Source organism: Prionailurus viverrinus, unplaced genomic scaffold (genome assembly GCF_022837055.1).
Source record: "Prionailurus viverrinus isolate Anna unplaced genomic scaffold, UM_Priviv_1.0 scaffold_49, whole genome shotgun sequence".
Taxonomy (NCBI): Eukaryota; Metazoa; Chordata; class Mammalia; order Carnivora; family Felidae; genus Prionailurus; species Prionailurus viverrinus.
The window spans coordinates 2,497,934-2,517,165 of record NW_025927612.1 but is presented as its reverse complement, the minus strand read 5'-3'; the positions used below and the strand labels follow the sequence as shown (position 1 = coordinate 2,517,165).

The 19,232-nt window shown below is 36.2% G+C and overlaps 1 protein-coding gene across 5 annotated transcripts in view; it reads left to right on the top strand.

The window, feature by feature from the left end:
- Positions 1–19,232, top strand: part of TMLHE (trimethyllysine hydroxylase, epsilon) — a 74,875-nt gene that overhangs the window by 47,181 nt on the left and 8,462 nt on the right. For 3 of the 5 annotated variants that reach the window (XM_047847434.1, XM_047847436.1, XM_047847437.1), the window contains 2 exons: positions 5,438–5,557; positions 9,373–9,609. In XM_047847434.1, the coding sequence (XP_047703390.1) occupies positions 5,438–5,557; positions 9,373–9,609 (357 nt within the window). Of the gene's footprint in view, positions 1–5,437; positions 5,558–9,372; positions 9,610–10,844; positions 11,799–19,232 lie in introns of those variants that run through there. The other 2 variants (XM_047847438.1, XM_047847439.1) reach the window with 2 other exon arrangements.

Genomic DNA, 19,232 nt, shown 5'->3' with positions numbered 1-19,232 from the left:
GGCTAATGTCCGGGAGGTGACAAGAGCCTCGAATAAGGGTCCTTGCTCAGTTTTTATTAGGATCAGAAGGCTTACAAACGTGATGGACATGCAGAAAGAGACAATGAAACAGTAAACATTAACTCGTGTGTGATAGAAAAGGGGTTTCAAAGATGTGCAGTGTTAGGGGTTTGGGTCAATACAAAACAAACTCACGGTGCCAAGCAGATGGTTTACAGCAGGCACAAGGCACCACGTCTGTTTATCTTAGCTTGCCTACGGGATAAGAGAGATAGAGCAGGCTACCTTAGGATCAACAAGGCACTTTTCTTTTGCTAATTAGCTCCGCTCTGGGCAATTTCACCGTGCTGCAGTCTATAGCCCTGTTTACCTGTTTACCTATTCTGGACCTTAAGTCCTGTGACAGCAGCTTTCTGTTTTGTTCTATGCTGGGAGCACTTTCACCCTATTTGCCTAATCTTGGATGCTTTCATTGTAAGCCTTGTTAACCCATTGGTACAAGCTCAGGGAATTCCAAAACTTATTCCCCACACTTAGCGAGTCTTATCAAAAGAAAATAGATTGGTCTCAAATAAATTAAATCAAAATTAGGGAGGAGAAATAACAACCAATACCACATAAATACAATTATAAGAAAATATTATGAAAAACCATATGCCAACAAATTGGACAACCTGTAAGAAATGGATTAATTCCTAGAAACATAAACAACCAAAACTGAAACAGGAAGAAATAGAAAACCTGAACAGACTGATAATCAGAAAAGAAATTGAATCAGTAATAAATCTCCCAACAAACAAAAGTCCAGGGCCAGATGGCTTCACGGGTGAAATCTAACATTCATTTAAAGAAGGGTTAAAACCTATTCTTTTCAAACTGTTCCAAGAGATAGCAATGAAAGGAAAACTTCCAAACTCATTCTATAAGACCAGCATTACCCTGATTCCAACTAAAGACTCCACTAAAAACAGAACTACAGGCAAATTTCCCTGATGAATATGGATGCAAAAATTCTCAACAAACTACTAGCAAATCGAATCCTACAGTACATTAAAAGAATCATTCACCATGGTCAAGTGGGATTTATGCCTAGGCTTCAGGGGTGGTTCAATGTTTACAAATAAATGAACATGACACCACATTAATAAAAGATAGGATAAGAACCATATGACCCTCTCATTAGATGCAGAGAAAGCATTTGACAAAATACAACATCCATTCATGATAAATCAAAAAAAACCCTCAACAAAGTAGGGATAGAGGGAACATACCTCAACATAATAAAAGCCATATATGAAAAACCCAGAGCAAATATCATCAATAGGGAAAAACTGAGAGCTTTTCCTCTATGGTCAGGAACAAGATAGGTATGTCCAATCTCACCACTGTTACTTAACATAATACTGGAAGTCTTAGCTTCAGCAATCAGAAAACATAAAAAAATAAAAGGCATCCAAATAGACAAGGAAGAAGTCAAACTTTCACTATTTGCAGATGACCTGATACTCTATTATAGAAAACCCAGAAGATTCCACCAAAAAATTTGCTAAAACTGATACACAAGTTCAGTAAAGTGACAGGATATAAAATCAACATACAGAAATGTGTTACATTTCTATACTCCAATAATGAAACAACAGAAAGAGAAATCAAGGAATCAATCCCATTTAAAATTGCACACAAAAAAGATAAGATACCTAGGAATAAGCCTACCCAAAGAGGTAAAAGATCTCTATTCTGAAAACTAGGAAACACTGGTGAAAGAAATTGAAGATGACACAAAGAAATGGAAAAACATTCCATGCTTAAGGATTGGAAGAACAAATATTGTTAAAATGTCTATATTATACACCTTTAATGCAATCCCTATCAAAATACCACTAGCATCTTTCACAGAGCTAGAACAAACAATCCTAAAATTTTTATGGAACCACAAAAGATCCCAACTAGCCAAAGCTATTGGGATTAGAAAGCAATCTTAAAAAAGAAAAGCAAAGCTGGAGGCATCATAATTCTGGGCTTCAAGTTCTATTACAAAGCTGTGGTGATCATGACAGTATAGTAATGGCACAAAAACAAACACATAGATCAATAGAACAGAATACAAAACCCAGAAAGTAACCCACATCTCTATGGTCAATTAATCTTCAACAAAGCAGGAAAGATGAGAAAAAGTCTCTTCAACAAATAGTGTTGGGCAAACTGGACGGCAACATGCAGAAGAATAAAACTGGACCACTTTCTTATACCATACACAAAAATAAATTCAAAATAGATGAAAGACTTCAATGTAAGACAGGAAAACCATCAAAATCCTACAGAAGAACAGAGGCAGCAACTTCTTTGACCTCAGCCATAGGAACTTCTTACTAGACATGTCTCCAGAGGCAAGGGAAATGAAAGCAAAAATGAACTATTGTGACTTCATCAAGATAAAAAGCTTCTGCACAGTGAAGGAAATGATCAACAAAACTAAAAGGCAGTGTTCAGAATGGGACAAGATATTTGCAAATGGCATTTCTGATCAGGGGTTAGTATCAAAAATGTAGAAAGAACTTATCAAACTCAACACACAAAAACCAAATAATCTTGTCAAGAAATGGGCAGAAGACATGAGTAGACATTTTTCCAAAGCAAACGTGCAGCTGGCTAACAGAGACTTGAAAAGTTGCTCAACATCACTCATCAACAGGGAAATGCAAATCAAAACTACAATGAGATATCACCTCATGTCTGTTGGAATGAATGGATGAAACTAACAACACATGAAACAACAAATGTTGGTGAGAATACAGAGAAAGGAGAAGCCTTTTGCACTGTTGGTGGGAATGCAAACTGGTACAGGCACTCTGGAAAACAGTATGGAGGTTCCTCAAAAAAATTAAAAATAGAACTACCCTATGACCCAGCAATTGCACTGCTAGGTATTTACCCAAAGGATAAAAAACACTGACTCAAAGGGACACATGCACCCTGATGTTTATAACAGCATTACCAATATAGCCAAATTATGGAAAGACCCCAAATGTCCATCAACTTATGAATGGATAACGATGTGGTATGTACATACAATGGGATATTACTCAGCCATCAGAAAGAATGAAATCTTGCCATTTGCAATGACATGGATGGGGCTAGAGTGTTTTATGCTAAACGAAATAAGTCAGAGAAAGATACCATATGATTTAACTCATACGTGGAATTTAAGAAACAAAACAGGTGAACATAGGGGGAAAAGATAGGCAAACCAAGAAATACACGCTTAACTATAGAGAACAAACTGAAGGTTGGTGGAGGGGAGGTGGGTGGAGGGATGGGTTAAATGGATGATGGGCATTAAGGAGGGCCCTTTTTGGGATGAGCACTGGGTGTCATATGCAAGTGATGAATCACTGGGTTCTACTCCTGAAGCCAAGACTACACTGTATGTTAACTTGAATTTAAATTAAAAAAAAGAATGAAATCCTGCCATTTGTAATGACATGCATGGAATTAGAGAGTGTAATACTAAGCTACATAAATCAGTCAGAGAAAGACAAATGCCATATGATTTTACTTATATGTGGAATTTAAGAAACAAGACGAATGAGCAAAGGTGTAAAAAGAGAGAGAGGCAAACGAAGAAAAAAACTCTAGAGAACAAACTGATGGTTACCAGACGGGAGGTGAAGGGGGAAGGGTTAAATAGGTGGTGGCGATTAAGGAGTTTACTTGTCATGATGAGCTGTGGGTGTTGTATGGAAGTGTTGAATCACTCTAGTGTACACCTAAAACTAATATTACACTATATGTTAACCAACTGGAATTTAAATTAAATTTAAATTTAAATTTTTAATTTAATTTTTAATTTAAAAATTAAAAAAATAGTGTGATGTATATATAACAGTGCTACCAGAATATGTTCACTAATAACAATTCAGTAATTAATTAAAAAATACTAGAATTCAGATAGGTCAGGCTTCCTGATCCTAAATACAGTGTTGTTTCCACTTGCCAGTCTGCATTTCTATGTAGTACTTGGATTGATCTTGTGTAGTATTAAATGTGATGTAAACATACTTTGTTATAATTAGTACTTTCCTTTTACTTGATAAGGGCTAGATATAGCTCATTATGTAGCAGATAGTGTGCTGGGTCATTTGCCTTATCCTTGTACAGCATAATCAACATTTTGAACCATTTAGTTATAAACACATTTTAAGAACTTTCAAGTAATGAACCTGTGCTGTAAATAAATTGAGAGGGCTTTAGGGATTATAGTCCATGAGAAAGGATGTTTCCTGTTTGGCCTTTGAGGGTTCAGAAAATAAGATGAACACTGAAAAGTAAAGAATTAAAGTGACCTTTGGTCAGATGTGAGCCACCAGGAAAATAATTGTAAAATCAAAACCCATGATGTATATCTCAAGGAAAGATACAGCAACAGTGATACAGCATCTCACTAAATACTTGCTAACAGAAACTATCTTCTCTTTTTCTTATTCCTCCCTGTCCAAAAGATGGGTGAGGACCTACATTAACCACTTCTAAAAGCATCTGCATAAAGACATCTTTTTCTATGTAAGGAAAGTGAGCATAGGAAAGAACCTTGAATGTGAAAGCTATTAAAAGTAGGCATATAAACAAAGAGGAATGGTTCCCTAAGCTTTGAAACAACAATATACAGTTGACCCTTGAACAATGCGGGGGCTTAGGGGAACTGACCCCTCACCCACACCACATGTTGAAAATTCATGTATAACTTTTTGACTCCCCAAAAACTTAACTGCTAATAGCCTACTGTTGACCTGAAGCTTTACCAATAACAATTAACACGTATTCTATATGTTATACGTATTATATACTGTATTTTTACAATAAAGGAAGCTAGACAAAATAAAATGTTAATAAGAAAATCATGGGGAGCTTGGGTGGCTCATTTGGTTAAGCATCCGACTTTGGCTCAGGTCATGATCTCACAGTTCATGGGTTTGAGCCCCGCGTCAGGCTCTATGCTGACAGCTCAGAGCCTGGAGCCTGCTTCAGATTCTGTGTCTCCCTCTCTGTCTGCTCCTTCCCCACTTGCACTCTCTCTTTCTCAAAAATAAATAAACATTAAGAAATTTTTTGAAAAAAAAAACCATAAGGAAGAGAAAATATATTTACAATGTATTTATTGAAAAAACATCCATGTATGAGTGGATCCATGCAGTTCAAACCTGTGTTGGTCAAGGATCAACTGTTCTTTCAGTTTTCCCCCCAACTTCCTAAAATATTAATCAGTTACAGAATTGTTAAGACTGGTGGTGTGTTCAAATGTCATCTACACCTTACGGACAGAAATCTGGAGCCAAAAAACTAATGTTATTTGTGAATAACTAAAGAAGTTATTAGAGTTGTAAAAGACAAAATTAAAAATTTCAAATAGTTAAAAATCTTTCTTCATTTCATTTGACAGAGAAACCATCTATGGGAGGATGTGGTATTTCACTTCAGACTTCTCCAGGGGTGACACTGCATACACCAAGCTGGCTTTGGATCGGCACACTGACACTGCCTATTTTCAGGAGCCCTGTGGGTAAGTGGATTCGAATTTTCCATATTAGGATCTTTACATGTGATGGTCTTGAGTAATTTCTTAATCATTTTCCATTCTATTTGAACCAATATCATATCTGCTGCTGACGTTTATGACTATTTCTTTTTATTCTCTTAGCAACATGGTCATTTTTAAATACCCTTGCTCAGTCTTAGAACTTACAAGAATAAGTTTTTTGAAATGATTGAAAATACACCTTACTACATAAGTGGATCTTAATTTTGCTTAATTTACATTTTGTCAAAGTAATTACAAATAACATAAAAAAGTATTGCCTAACCATTAATTTTGGAATTGCACAGTTTTCTTATATTTAGTTATATTGCAAAGAGGTCAATATTCTAGACACAGCTGCTTTGGGTGGTGTTAACAGGAATTTGAATCCAATTTATAAGAAGGTGCAGAGGATGAATTAATGAAAATTTTTTCACATAGAACCAGAAGTTGCTGAGCCAAAGATATACCATACTTTTTCCCCTTTATTGATATATAGTTGACATAAAACATTATATAAATTAATAGCTGATATAAAACATATAAATTTAAAGTGTATAGTGGTTATATATTGTAATCTGATTATCATTGTAGCTAACAGAGAGTAGATCTTAAATGTTCTCACCACAAAAATAAAATGATAATTATGTGACATGATGAATAAATACCATACTGAACTTATCTACTATTTGCCACTTATTAGAGGTAACTTTGTAGTTATTTTGTTGTTATTGATCTTGCTCCTGCATATATAAATGATAAGCCTGAGGCACAAAGATACTACTAAAGTGAGTGTACATATGCATTTATAAAGAGCATATGAGCGGGTGATAATATGCAATTGATTGTGGCTACATAGATTTTCTTAAAGAGTTTGGAACTTAAGAATATTTGGTTCAGGAGAGGAAGAATAAAGCAGCTTTTAGAGGGTCCTTGTCAATGTTATCAATATATGAAGATCCCAACAGCCTGCATCCTCATTCTAGGGGGTGCAGAAGGAAGAAAGAGGAAATGGGATGAGAAACAACTAGACAGAGGTTGACATTCAAATACTGAAAAACCCTTTTCTCAAATTTGAGCAACTCACTACCAAAGATAAGCAGATAGTTGTCTGTGCCTTTAATTTAACCCTTTCTATTCAATGACAAGGACCAAGTACATTAGCAGTATAGTAAGAGTGGTTGAGAGTTCAGGCCATGTCATCAACAGATCTGGATCTGCATCCCAGCTGGCACCCATGTTAGCTTTGTGATTTTGGACAAATAACTTCTCTGTGCCTCAGTTTCCTCGTTGGTAAAATGAAACTAGTAATAAAACCTATTCATTAGTATTGCTCAGGGATTAAATTACATAATGTATTTAAAGCACTTGGCATACTGCCTGAAACATATTAAGTGGTCATGAAATGCTAGCTATGATTATTATCACTTTAGCCATTGTCATCATCATCATCAACATTGTTATATGCCTTGTCCTTTCTGAAGCTACCTTTGCTCTGGATCTCATATTTTCTGGCCTCCTTGGAGATTTCTCTCTCCTACATATTCACCCTTTTCATACCTATTGAATCCTTCCTATCAGCTTCTCATATCTTCTTTGGACTCTGTCTCCCTCTAGTTACAGCCCTGCCTTATTCCTCCCCTTCACATCTAAACTTATTAAAAGAATCATCTACCTTCAATATCTTTTTATTTTCATTTCCCATTCATTCCTCAAATTCATAGTCAGCTAGTTCATCCAACCCCCTCCCAATTAAAATTACTCTCTCCAAAGTCACCAGAAACGTATTGCCATACCCAGTGTGTACCTTTCAGTCTACATCTTACTTGACCCCTGGCGAATGCCATTAACCACTACCTCTTCTTAAATATCCTTTCTTTTTTTAGTTTTCCTCCTATATCTGACCACTTTTCCTCAGCATCCTGTGCTGCCTTTTTTTCCTCGGTCCATTTCTTACTTGAAATGATCTCTCTAAATGACTTCTTCCATGATCTTGGCTTTGGCTATCACCTACCGACAACTACAAAATCCACCTCTCTTCTGAGTTAAAAAACTTCAACTAGGGGCGCCTGGGTGGCTCAGTCGGTTAAGCATCCGACTTCGGCTCAGGTCACGATCTCACAGTCCGTGAGTTCGAGCCCCGCATCGGGCTCTGGGCTTATGGCTCAGAGCCTGGAGCCTGCTTCCAATTCTGTGTCTCCTTCTGTCTCTGCCCCTCCCCCGTTCATGCTCTGTCTCTCTCTGTCTCAAAAATAAATAAAAACGTTAAAAAAAAATTTTAAAAAAAAAAAAAAACTTCAACTAGCTACTAAACAATCTTGACCTAGATGTTTCACAGAAAGCTCAAAAACCAGAACTGAACTCTCTCATTTGATTTTTTTAATATTTATTTATTTTTGAGAGAGAGAGAGAGAGAGAGGATGAGTGGAGAAGGCACAGAGAGAGAGGAGACACAGAATCCGAAGCAGGCTCCAGGCTCTGAGCCATCAGCACAGAGCCTGATGCAGGGCTCGAACTCATGAACCGTGAGATCATGACCTGAGCCGAAGTTGGACCCTTATCCGACTGAGCCACCCAGGCACCCCTGACCTTTCTCATTTTAATTGTGTTTATATTAGATTCTCCTTGATTTTATTCCTTCTACCTGCATTCATATTTATTACTTATTTTACTTTGTTATTTACTTTTATGTTTATTATTTTACTAAATTTTTATTAATTTTATCTTCCCCTTGTTAATTTGGGAATTCTAGTTGAGCTTTCTAGCCCATTAAGTCACTTTTCCTTTCCCTGTTAACATTTTCAGCCACAAATGACTCAACTATTTCAACATGGCCCCTAAACTGAACTTCAACCCCTCATACTCCCTCATTATAATCCAATTACAATTCTCCATCTTTGCATATGACAAGTTACTCAAGTGAAAAACCTGAAGTCATTCTAGATTTTTGCTTGTTCTTTGTCGACCACATTTAATTAGTCATCAAATCTACTATAGTATCTCTTTGGTGTGTCTTTTCTACACCTTTCTTTAAGCTCAAACCCTCAGTATTTTTGTCTATTTCAGTCATCAAGTTGTTCTCTACATTTTTTGTCATCTTGCTTCCCACAAGTCCATCTCCCATAGTATCATCCTAATCAAGTCTTAAAAATGTTAATGTGACCATAGAGCTTCCCAGTTTAAAAGCCTTTTGTGATTCTCTGTTCTATGCTGATATACACTTCTTGCTCTCTTCCTTGAATATACCTTGTAAAAAATGTCCTTTCTTTGTGGCCCCTCTATATCTTGTATATAACTGTATTATAGTTCCTATCATAATCTTATTGATATTTCTATGCTTCATCTTTTCCTACTAAACTACAGGCTTCTTTATTTTTTATTTTTAAATTTTTTAATGTTTATTTTTTGAGATAAAAAACTTTTTAATGTTTATTTTTGAGATTTTTAAAAAATTCTTTTAATGTTTATTTTTGAGTTTTTATAATTTTTAATGTTTATTTTTGATACATATTTTTTTTAATTTCGGGCTTCTTTAAAACAGAGACTATATCTTATTCATGTCTGTATTTCCAGGGTCTGTCACATATAGGCTTTAATTCATATTGAATATGTTTAGAAGAAACCTGTAATAGTATTAGTATTTCAAACCACAAAAAAGTACAACTGGCTATATGGAAAGATAGTTAGGAAATGAAAATGACACAAGTAGATTCAGTAATTATTTCATATATAATTTTCTAAAATTTTGATATGTTCTCTTTTTTCCACTGAACAGAAGACTTTAATTTTTCCCTTTTCAGCATTCAAGTGTTTCACTGTCTTAAGCATGAAGGAACAGGTGGCAGGACACTGCTGGTAGATGGATTCTATGCAGCAGATCAGGTACTTCAAAAGGCACCTGAGGAATTTGAACTCCTCACCAAAGTGCCACTGAGGCATGAATATATTGAAAATGTTGGCGAATGTCACAACCACATGATTGGGGTTGGGCCAGTCTTAAATACCTACCCATGGAATAAAGAGCTGTATTTGATCAGGTGAGCACCAAAGAACTATCCCCCACTGTAATGTACTTACCCATTATTAGCCTTCAAATGTAATGAAAATCCCTAAAATCCTTATACTGACCACATTTTAATCTTGCTATTTTAAGTCTCTTTATTAACAATTTCTGTTATTATACTTCCCATGGAATAATAAATAGGCCAACAGGTAAAGAATACTAGATTTTAAAATGAAAACATTATTAAAATCAAAAAAGTGATTAAATTGTGCTCAGTGACCAAACAGCTAGAGTACCCAAAGGCATCATGACCACACTTGTCTGTAGCTCACATTTATGCAAATCCCCTGACCTGTATATCCAACAGTCTACTAGATAGTGCCACTTAGGTATCTTATAGCATCATAAAGCACATCATATTCAAAATTGAACCCATCATCTCCACTCATTTCAGTCTGCTCCTCCACACCCAGTTGTAAATATAAAAATAAACTGTTTCTCCTGCCTTTGCCCCTGGATTTTAATAGCAGCTGCATAAATACTAATTCACTGCCATCGGATAACCTCCTCTAGAAAACTCTCTCTTAGTCATCTCTTGTATCCCCGTTGCTTAGAACAGTGAGCAGGTAATCAGTATTTTTTCCAACATTTGACGAGAAACATTTTTAAACATTTAGAAAAGTTGTAAGCATTTACAGTAAAACCCATAGACCCACCACCTAGATTCTACCAGGAAGGTATTGCTATATGCTTGTTATCTATCTGCCTATCTGCCTGCCTATCTATCTATTAATCTCATTTTTGATGCATCTCAAAGTACATTGCAGATATGACTACATATCCCCCTAAATGCTTCAGCATTTATATCTTTAAGTAAAGTTCAATATTTGTTTACAAATTTTTAATTTTGAAATAAAACTTACATAAAATTATGTTTTAAAATATCAAATATACACTTGCTGAACTTGGACAAATGCATATACCTATGTAAACCAAACACCTATCAAGATATAGAATGTTCCTGTCACTGCAGAAAGTCCCTTATACTCTTTCCTAGTCCAACCCTGCACAGCCACCCGAGAGGAGATCATGGTTTTGATTTTTGCCACCAATGATTAGTTTGGCCTGTTCTAGAAATTCATACCATAGAATAAATGCTTTTATTAACAAACACCTGGGCTGTTTCTAATTTGGGGTTATTATGAATAAAACTGCCATGAGCATTCATAGAAAAGTATTTTTGTATATATGTGTCTTCATTCCACTCAGGTCAATAGCTACAAGTGGAATACTGCGTCATAGAGTAGGTGAGTGTTTAGTTTCATAAGTAACTGCCAGAACTTTTACTAAAGTAGTTGTTTGATTTTATATTGTCATCAGCAGTGTATGAGGATTGTAGCTGCTCCACATCCTTGCCACTACTTGCTGTTGTCAGTCCCATTAGTTTTAGCCATTATGGTGGTTATCTCTTTGGAATTTAATTTGCATTTTTTTTGATGACTGATGATGTTGAGCATCTTTCCATGTGCTTATTGGCCATTTATATATCTTCTGAAATATCTGGTTAAATCTTTTGCCCATTTTTTCATTGAGTTGTCTTTTCATTATTGAGCTGTAGGAGTTCTTTATATATGCTGGTCACTATTTCTTACTGAATATATGTTTTAGGAATATCATTTTCTATGCTGTAACTTACCTATTTATTTTTTAACAATGTCTTTTAATGGGGAGAGAATTTTAATTTTAATAAAATATAATTGATTATTTTTTTCTTTAACAGTCATTGTTTCTATGACCTGCATAAGAAATCTTTAACTACCCCATGACATGATGACATTCTCCTATGCTTTCTAAAAGTATTATAGTTTTATTTTCACATTTAAATCTGTGATCTATCTCAAATTAATTTTTTCTATGTGGTGAGGTATAGGTAGAAGTTCATAGTTTTTACATATAGGTATCCAGGTGTTGTAGCCTCATTGAATTGCCTTTGCAACTCTGTCAAAAATCAAATGGCCATGTAAATGGGGGTTTGTCTCTGGGACCTCTATTTGATTCCATTATGTATTGGTGGATCCTTATGACAGTTCCACAGTCTCAGCTAGTGCAAGTTTATACTAATTTTTTTCTTTATTTTTTTTAAATTTACATCCAAGTTAGCTAGCATATAGTGCAACAATGATCCCTTAATGCCCCTTACCCATTTAGCCCATCCCCCCTCCCAGAACCTTTCCAGTAACCCTCTGTTTTTTTTCCATATTTAAGAGTCTCTTATGTTTTGTCCCCTTCCCTGTTTTTATATTATTTTTATTTCCCTTCCATTATGTTCATCTGTTTTATATCTTAAAGCCCTCATATGAGTGAAGTTATATATTTGTCTTTCTCTGACTGTCTCATTTCGCTTAGCATACTACCGTCTAGTTCCATCCACATAGTTGCAAATGGCAAGATTTTATTCTTTTTGATTGTCGAATAATACTCCATTGTGTGTGTGTGTGTGTGTGTGTGTATATATATATATATATATATATATATATATATATATATATATACATACCACATCTTCTTTATCCATTCATCCATCATTGAACATTTGGGCTCCTTCCATACTTTGGCTATTGTTGATAGTGCTGCTATAAACATCAGAGTGCATGTGCCCCTTCAAAACAGCATACCTGGATCCCTTGGATAAATATCTAGTAATGCAATTGCTGTGTCATAAGGTAGTTCTATTTTTAATTTTTTTGAGGAACCTCCATACTGTTTTCCAGAGTGGCTGCACCAGTTTGCATTCCCACCAGCAGTGCAAAAGAGATCCTCTTTCTCCCCATCCTCGCCAACATCTGTTGTTGCCTGAGTTGTTAATGTCAGCCATTCTGACAGGTGTGAGGTAGTATCTCATTGTAGTTTTGATTTGTATTTCCCTGATGATGAGTGATGTTGAGCAGTTTTTCACGTGTCGGTTGGCCATCTGGATATCTTCTTTGGAGAAGTGTCTATTCATATCTTTTGCCCATTTCTTCACTGTATTATTTGTTTTTTGGGTGTTGAGTTTGATAAGTTCTTTATAGATTTTGGAAACTAACCCTTTGCCTGATATGTCATTTGCAAATATCTTCTCCCATTCCGTTGGTTGCCTTTTAGTTTTGCTGATTGTTTCCTTCACTGTGCAGAAGCTTTTTATTTTGATGAGGTCCCAGTACTTCATTTTAAGTTTACAGTAATTCTTGAAGTCAGATAATATGTTTGTGAACTTCGTTCTTTTTTAACATTATTGTGGATATTTTAGATCGGGGGTCTACAGATTTTTTTTGTAAAGGGCTAGATAGTAAATATTTTAGGCTTGTGACATATATGGTCTTTATTGCAACTACTCAATACTGTTGTGGATGTACAACAGCAGCCATAAACAACATATAAATGAATGAGTGTGACTGTTCTAATAAATATTATTTACAAAAGTGGTCAGTGGTCTGGATTTGGCCCACAGACCATAGTTTGCCAACCCTCGTTCTAGATTCTTTATATTTCCATACAGATTTTTACATCAGCCTGTCAATTTCTAGGAAAAAGCCTGTTAGGGTTATGATTGGGATTGCTTTGAATCTATAGATCATTTTGGCGATAACTAACAAACTAACAGTTTTGAGTCTCCCAATCCATGAACCTGATTTATCTTTCTATTTATTTAGGTCTTCTTTAATTTCTCTTAGCAGTGTTGTGTAGTATTGAATATACAGATCTTATATTTCTTTTGTTAATTTTATTCCTAAGTATTTTTATATTTTGATGGTATTATAAAATAAAATTTTAATATTATTTTCAAATTATCTGCTGCATTATATTAAAAATTGATTTCTTTTTAAATTAGCCTTTTATTCTATATCCTTGCTAAAGTAATTCATTAGTTCTAAGTTTGTGTTTTTTGGGGTTTCTTAAAATTTTTCTATATGCAAAATCATGTTGTAGGGATAGTTTTATTTCTTCCTTTGCAATTTATATGCTTATTCATTTGTTTTTCTTACCTTATTGCACTGGCTAGCACCTCCAGCACTATGTTAAATAAGGGTGGCAAGAGCAGACATCCTTAGGATGAAAGTGTTCAGTGTTTTGCCCGGTATGATATTAGCTATAAGAGTGTTGGTGATGTCTAGGGGCACTTGGGTGGCTCAGTCGGTTAGGCGTCCAGCTTCAGCTTGGGTCATGATCTCACGGTCCATGGGTTCAAGCCCCATGTCGGGTTCTGTGCTGACAGCTCAGAGCCTGGAGCCTGCTTCAGATTCTGTGTCTCCCTCTCTCTCACTCTGCCCTTTTCCTGCCCACACTGTCTCTCTCACTCTCAAAAATAAATAAATGTTTAAAAAAAATTTTTAAGTGCTGGTAATGTCTTTTATATTCTGGATGAATTTCACTTCCAAGTTTCCTGAGATTTTTTTTTACATCATAAATGGGTATTAAATTTTAATAAATCCTTTATATTCATGTCAGTCATCAATGAAAATAACTATGTGATTTTTCTTCTTTATTCTGTTAATATTGTAAGTTATATTAATTTCAAATGTTAAACCAGCCTTGTACTCCAAGGATAAACTATGCTTGGTCACAATTTATTACTATACACACACAGCGTGTATGTGTGTGTGTGCGCATGTCTGCGTGTGTATATTTAATACTATGGGTTCAATCAAGAAATAAATACCACACATTAGTTTCTTTTTGTTGTTTTTTTTCTATTTTAATTAATGAGCAGTTAATATACAATATTAATTTCAGGTGTACAATATAGTGATTCAACAATTTGATACATTACTAAGTGCTCATCATGACAAGTATACTCCTTAATCCCCATCACCTACTTCTCCCATCCCCACCCACCCACCTCCCCTCTGGTAACCATCGGTTTGTTCTCTATAGTTAAGAATATGTTTCATGGTTTGTCTGTCTCTCTTCTTTTTTCCCTCTGCTTGTTTTGTGTCTTAAATTCCAATATGAGTGAAATCATATGCAATTTTTCTTTCTCTGACTGACCAGTTCACGTAGCATTATACTCTCTAGCTCCATCCATGTTGTTGCAAATGGTAAGATTCATTCTTATATATGGCTGAATAATATTCCATTTATATATAAATATATATATATGTACATACACACACACACACACCACATCTTCTCTATCCATTCATCAATTGATGAACACTTGAGCTGCTTCCATAATTTGGCTAGGCATGCGTGTATCTCTTCCTTGCATAAGTTCCTTATATATTTTTGGATACTAACCCTTTATCAGATATGTCATTTGCAAATATCTTCTCTGATTCCCTAAGTGGCCTTTTAGCTTTGTTGATTGTTTCTTCACTGTGCAAAAGCTTTTATTTTGATGTAGTCCCAATAGTTTACTTTTCTTGTTGCTTCCCCTGCCTCAGGAGACATATCTGGAAAAATGTTGCTAAAGAACTTATAAAACACAACACCCAAAAAACAAATAATCCAGTTAAAAATTGGAAAGAAAAAAGTGGGCAGAAGACATGAGTAGACATTTTTCCAAGGAAAACATACAGATGACCAACAGACACATGAAAAGATGCTCAACATCACTTGTCATCAGGGAAATACAAATCAAAACTACAATGAGATATCTCGTCACATCTGTCAGTATGGCTAAAATTAACAACACAGGAAGCAACAGAAGATGTTGGTGAGGATGCAGAGAAAGGGAAACCCTCATGCACTGTTGGTGGGAATGCAAAGTGGTGCAGCCACTCTGGAAAACAGTAGAGAGGTTCCTCAAAAAAAGAAATAGAATCATCCTGTGATTTAGCAATTTCATGACTAGGTATTTACCCAAAGAATACAAAAATACTAACTCAAAGGGACACATACACCCCGATGTTTATAGCAGCATTGTTTACAATAGCTAAATTATGGAAAGAGCCCAAATGTTCATCCATTGACTGATGAATAGATAAAGAAGACAGAATATTACCCAGCCATAAGAAATAATGAAATATTGCCATTTGCAGTGATGTGGATGGAGTTAAGAGTATTATGCTAAGTGAAACAAGTCAGGAAAGACAAATAGCATATGATTTCACTCATATGTGATTTAAAGAAACAAAACAAACAATCATAGCAGGGAAAAAGAGAGAGGAAAACCAAGAAACAGACTCTTAACTATAGAGAACACACTGATGGATACCAGATAATAGGTTGGTGGAGAGATGGGTTAAATAGTTGATGGGGATTAAGGAGGGCACTTGTGATGAGAACCAGGTATTGTATGGAATTGAATCACTAAATTGTACACCCAAAACTGATATTATACTGTATGTTAACTAACTGGAATTTAAATAAAAACTAAAAAAAATAGGAAAAAATGTTGGGGGGAGTTAAGATGGCAGAGGTGTTGGGAGACCCTAGGCTTGCCCTTTCCCTCAAATACAGCTGATAAATATCAAATCATTTTGAACACTGAAGAAATAAATCTAAGGACTGAGAGTAAAAATTCGTGGTCTGAGGATCTCCTGGGTTTCACAGGGAGAAGCAGTTACCCTGCTTGGAGCGCATTTGGGAGAGATTGCACAGCCTCTTTAGGGGCAAAAGACCTGGCAGATGCCACTGACCTACCCTGTTCACTAACATAGGAACAGGAACACTGGCTGAGGGCAACAAGCCTTTGTGCTGGCTTTCTGCTACGCTTTACCAAAAACTCTGAACTACTGCATGGTTGTGCAACCGGTTTCTGGGACAAGCCAGCACTGGCCACAGCACAGCAAGAACCTCCCCCAGAGGGTCAGCATGGGTCCCCGCCATGCAGATCTCTAAAATACGGAGTTGTTTTTTTTTTTTTAACGTTTATTTATTTTTGAGACAGAGAGAGACAGAGCATGAACGGGGGAGGGTCAGAGAGAGAGAGACACAGAATTTGAAACAGGCTCCAGGCTCCCAGCTGTCAGCACAGAGCCCCACGCGGGGCTGGAACTCACGGACCGCGAGATCATGACCTGAGCGGAAGTCGGCCGCTTAACCGACTGAGCCACCCAGGCGCCCCTAAAATACGGAGTTTTGAAACCCAGCTGTGTGCCTGAGATAAAACACAGGAGTGCTGTGCTGCCTGGTAGGCAGACAGCTCAGATGCAAGCAGGGTTAATGCAGAGATCTGGTGGAAGCCAGAGACACAAGAGAGGTGATTGTTCTTCTGTGAGGGCCTCCTGAAGAGAGGTGGATGTGAATTCCCCAATCCAGGGATGAAAATAGGGCGATGCCATTTTCACCCCACCCATCAGCACTGACCTACTTCAATGAGCAAAACAGTGCCACCACGTGGAGGCCAGAGCCACTTACACCAAGCCCCGCCCCCCTGCAACCTACAGGTACATCCTCACTAGGGCAAATCCATCTAAGAATTAGCGCAGAAGGCCCCACCCCCAGCAGACCAGCACAAACCCTCACAGGCACCAGGTGTACTGATCATAGAGTGCTACAAAGCATCAGTTCTAGGGGGAATACGATCTAGCTTCCTTTGGTTCCCCCTGCCCTTGGGATACAAAAAAAGCAATTAGAAAAACCTTTTTTTAATCTAGTTTCTTTTAACAAGCATACCAAAGCACATCTATAATCTAGTTTCCTTTTTATATCTTGAAAGTATGATAAGACAGAGGAATTCACCCTAAAAGAAAGAACAGGAAGAAGCAATGGCCATGGATTTAATCAATACAGATATAAGTAAGATGTCTGAACTAGAATATAAAACAATAATTATAAGGATACTAGCTGGACTTGAAAAAAGCATAGAAGACACTAGAGAATCACTTACTGAAGAGATAAAAGAACCAAAAACTAGTCAGTCCAAAGTTAAAAATGCTATAACCAAGATGCAAACCCAGATGTATGCCAAGACAAGAAGTGTGGACAAAGCAGAGGAATGTATGCATGATATAGAAGATAAAATTATGGAAAATAATGAAACTGAAAAGAAGAGGGAATAAAAAGTATTGGATCACAAATTTAGACTTAGGGAATTCAGCAACTCCTTAAAGTATAATAACATTCATATAATAAGAGTCCCAGAAGATGAAGAGAGAGGAAAAGGAGCAGACGGATTATTTGAGTAAATTATAGCTGAAAACTTACCTAACCTGGGGAAGGGAACAGAAGACATCGAAATACAAGAAGCACAGAGGACTTCTGTTAAATTCAACAAAAGCCAGCCATCACCAAGACATATCATAGTCAAATTCACAAAATACACAAAGAAGTGTGAAAGCAGCAAGGGGAAAAAAGTCCTTAAACTATGAGGGAAGACAGATCAGGTTCACAGCAGACCTGTCCACAGAAATGTGGCAGGCCAGAAGGGAGTGGCAGGATATATTAAATGTGCTGAATGGGAAAAATATGCAGTCAGGAATACTTTATCCAGGAAGGCTGTCAATCAGAATAGAAGGAAAGATAGTTTCTCAGGAAAACAAAAACTAAAGGAGTTCATGACCACTAGACCAGCCCTACAAGAAATATTATAGGAGCCTCTTTGAGTGGGGAAAAAAGGACCAAAAGCAACAAAAACTAGAAAGGAACAGAGAACATCACCAGAAATACCCAACTTTACAGGTAACACAAAGGCACTAAATTACTATCTTTCAGTAATCACTCTGGGTATAAATAGACTAAATGCTCCAATCAAAAGATATAGGGTGTCAGAAAGGATTAAAAAAGATCCATCTGTATGCTACCTACACGAGACTCATTTTAGACCTAAAGACACCTGCAGATTGAAAATGAAGGGATGGAGAGCCATCTATCTTGCTAATGGATGTCAAAGAAAGCCAGAATAGCCATAACTTTTTTCAGAAAAAACTGTATTTTAAACCAAAGACTGTCACAAGATATGAAGAAGGGCATTACATCATAATTAAGGCATCTATCCTTCAAGAGATCTAACAATTGTAAATATTTATGCCTCAAACTTGAAAGAACCCAAATATATAAATCAATGAATAACAAACATAAAAAAAACTCACTGATAATAATACAATACTAGTAGGGGACTTTAACACCCCACTTACATCAATGGACAGATCATCTAAGAAAATCAACAAGGAAACAATGGCTTTGAAAGACATACTCAATCGGATGGACTTAACAGATATATTCAGAACATTTCATCCTAAAGCAGCAGAATACACGTTCTTTTCTAGTGCACATGGAACATTCACCGGAATAGACCACATACTGGGTCACAAATCAGCCCTCAACAAGTACCAAAAAAGACTGAGATCATACCATGCATATTTTAGGACCACAATTGTATGAAACTTGAAGTCAATCACAAGAAAAAAAAATTGGAAAGATTGCAAATACATGGAGGTTAAAGAACATCCTACTAAAGAATAAATGGGTGATGGGCATTAGGAGGGCACTTGTTGGGGTGAGCACTGGGTGTATTATGGAAGTGATGAATCACTGGGTTCTACTCCTGAAACCAATACTGCACTGTATGTTAACTAACTTGAATTTAAATTCAAAAAAGAGAATGAATGGGTTAATCAGGAAATTAAAGAAGAAATTTTAAAAAGTACATGGAAGCAAATGAAAATGAAAACACAACAGTCCAAAACTTTTGGGATGCAGCAAAGGCCATCCTAAGAAGGAAGTATGTTGCAA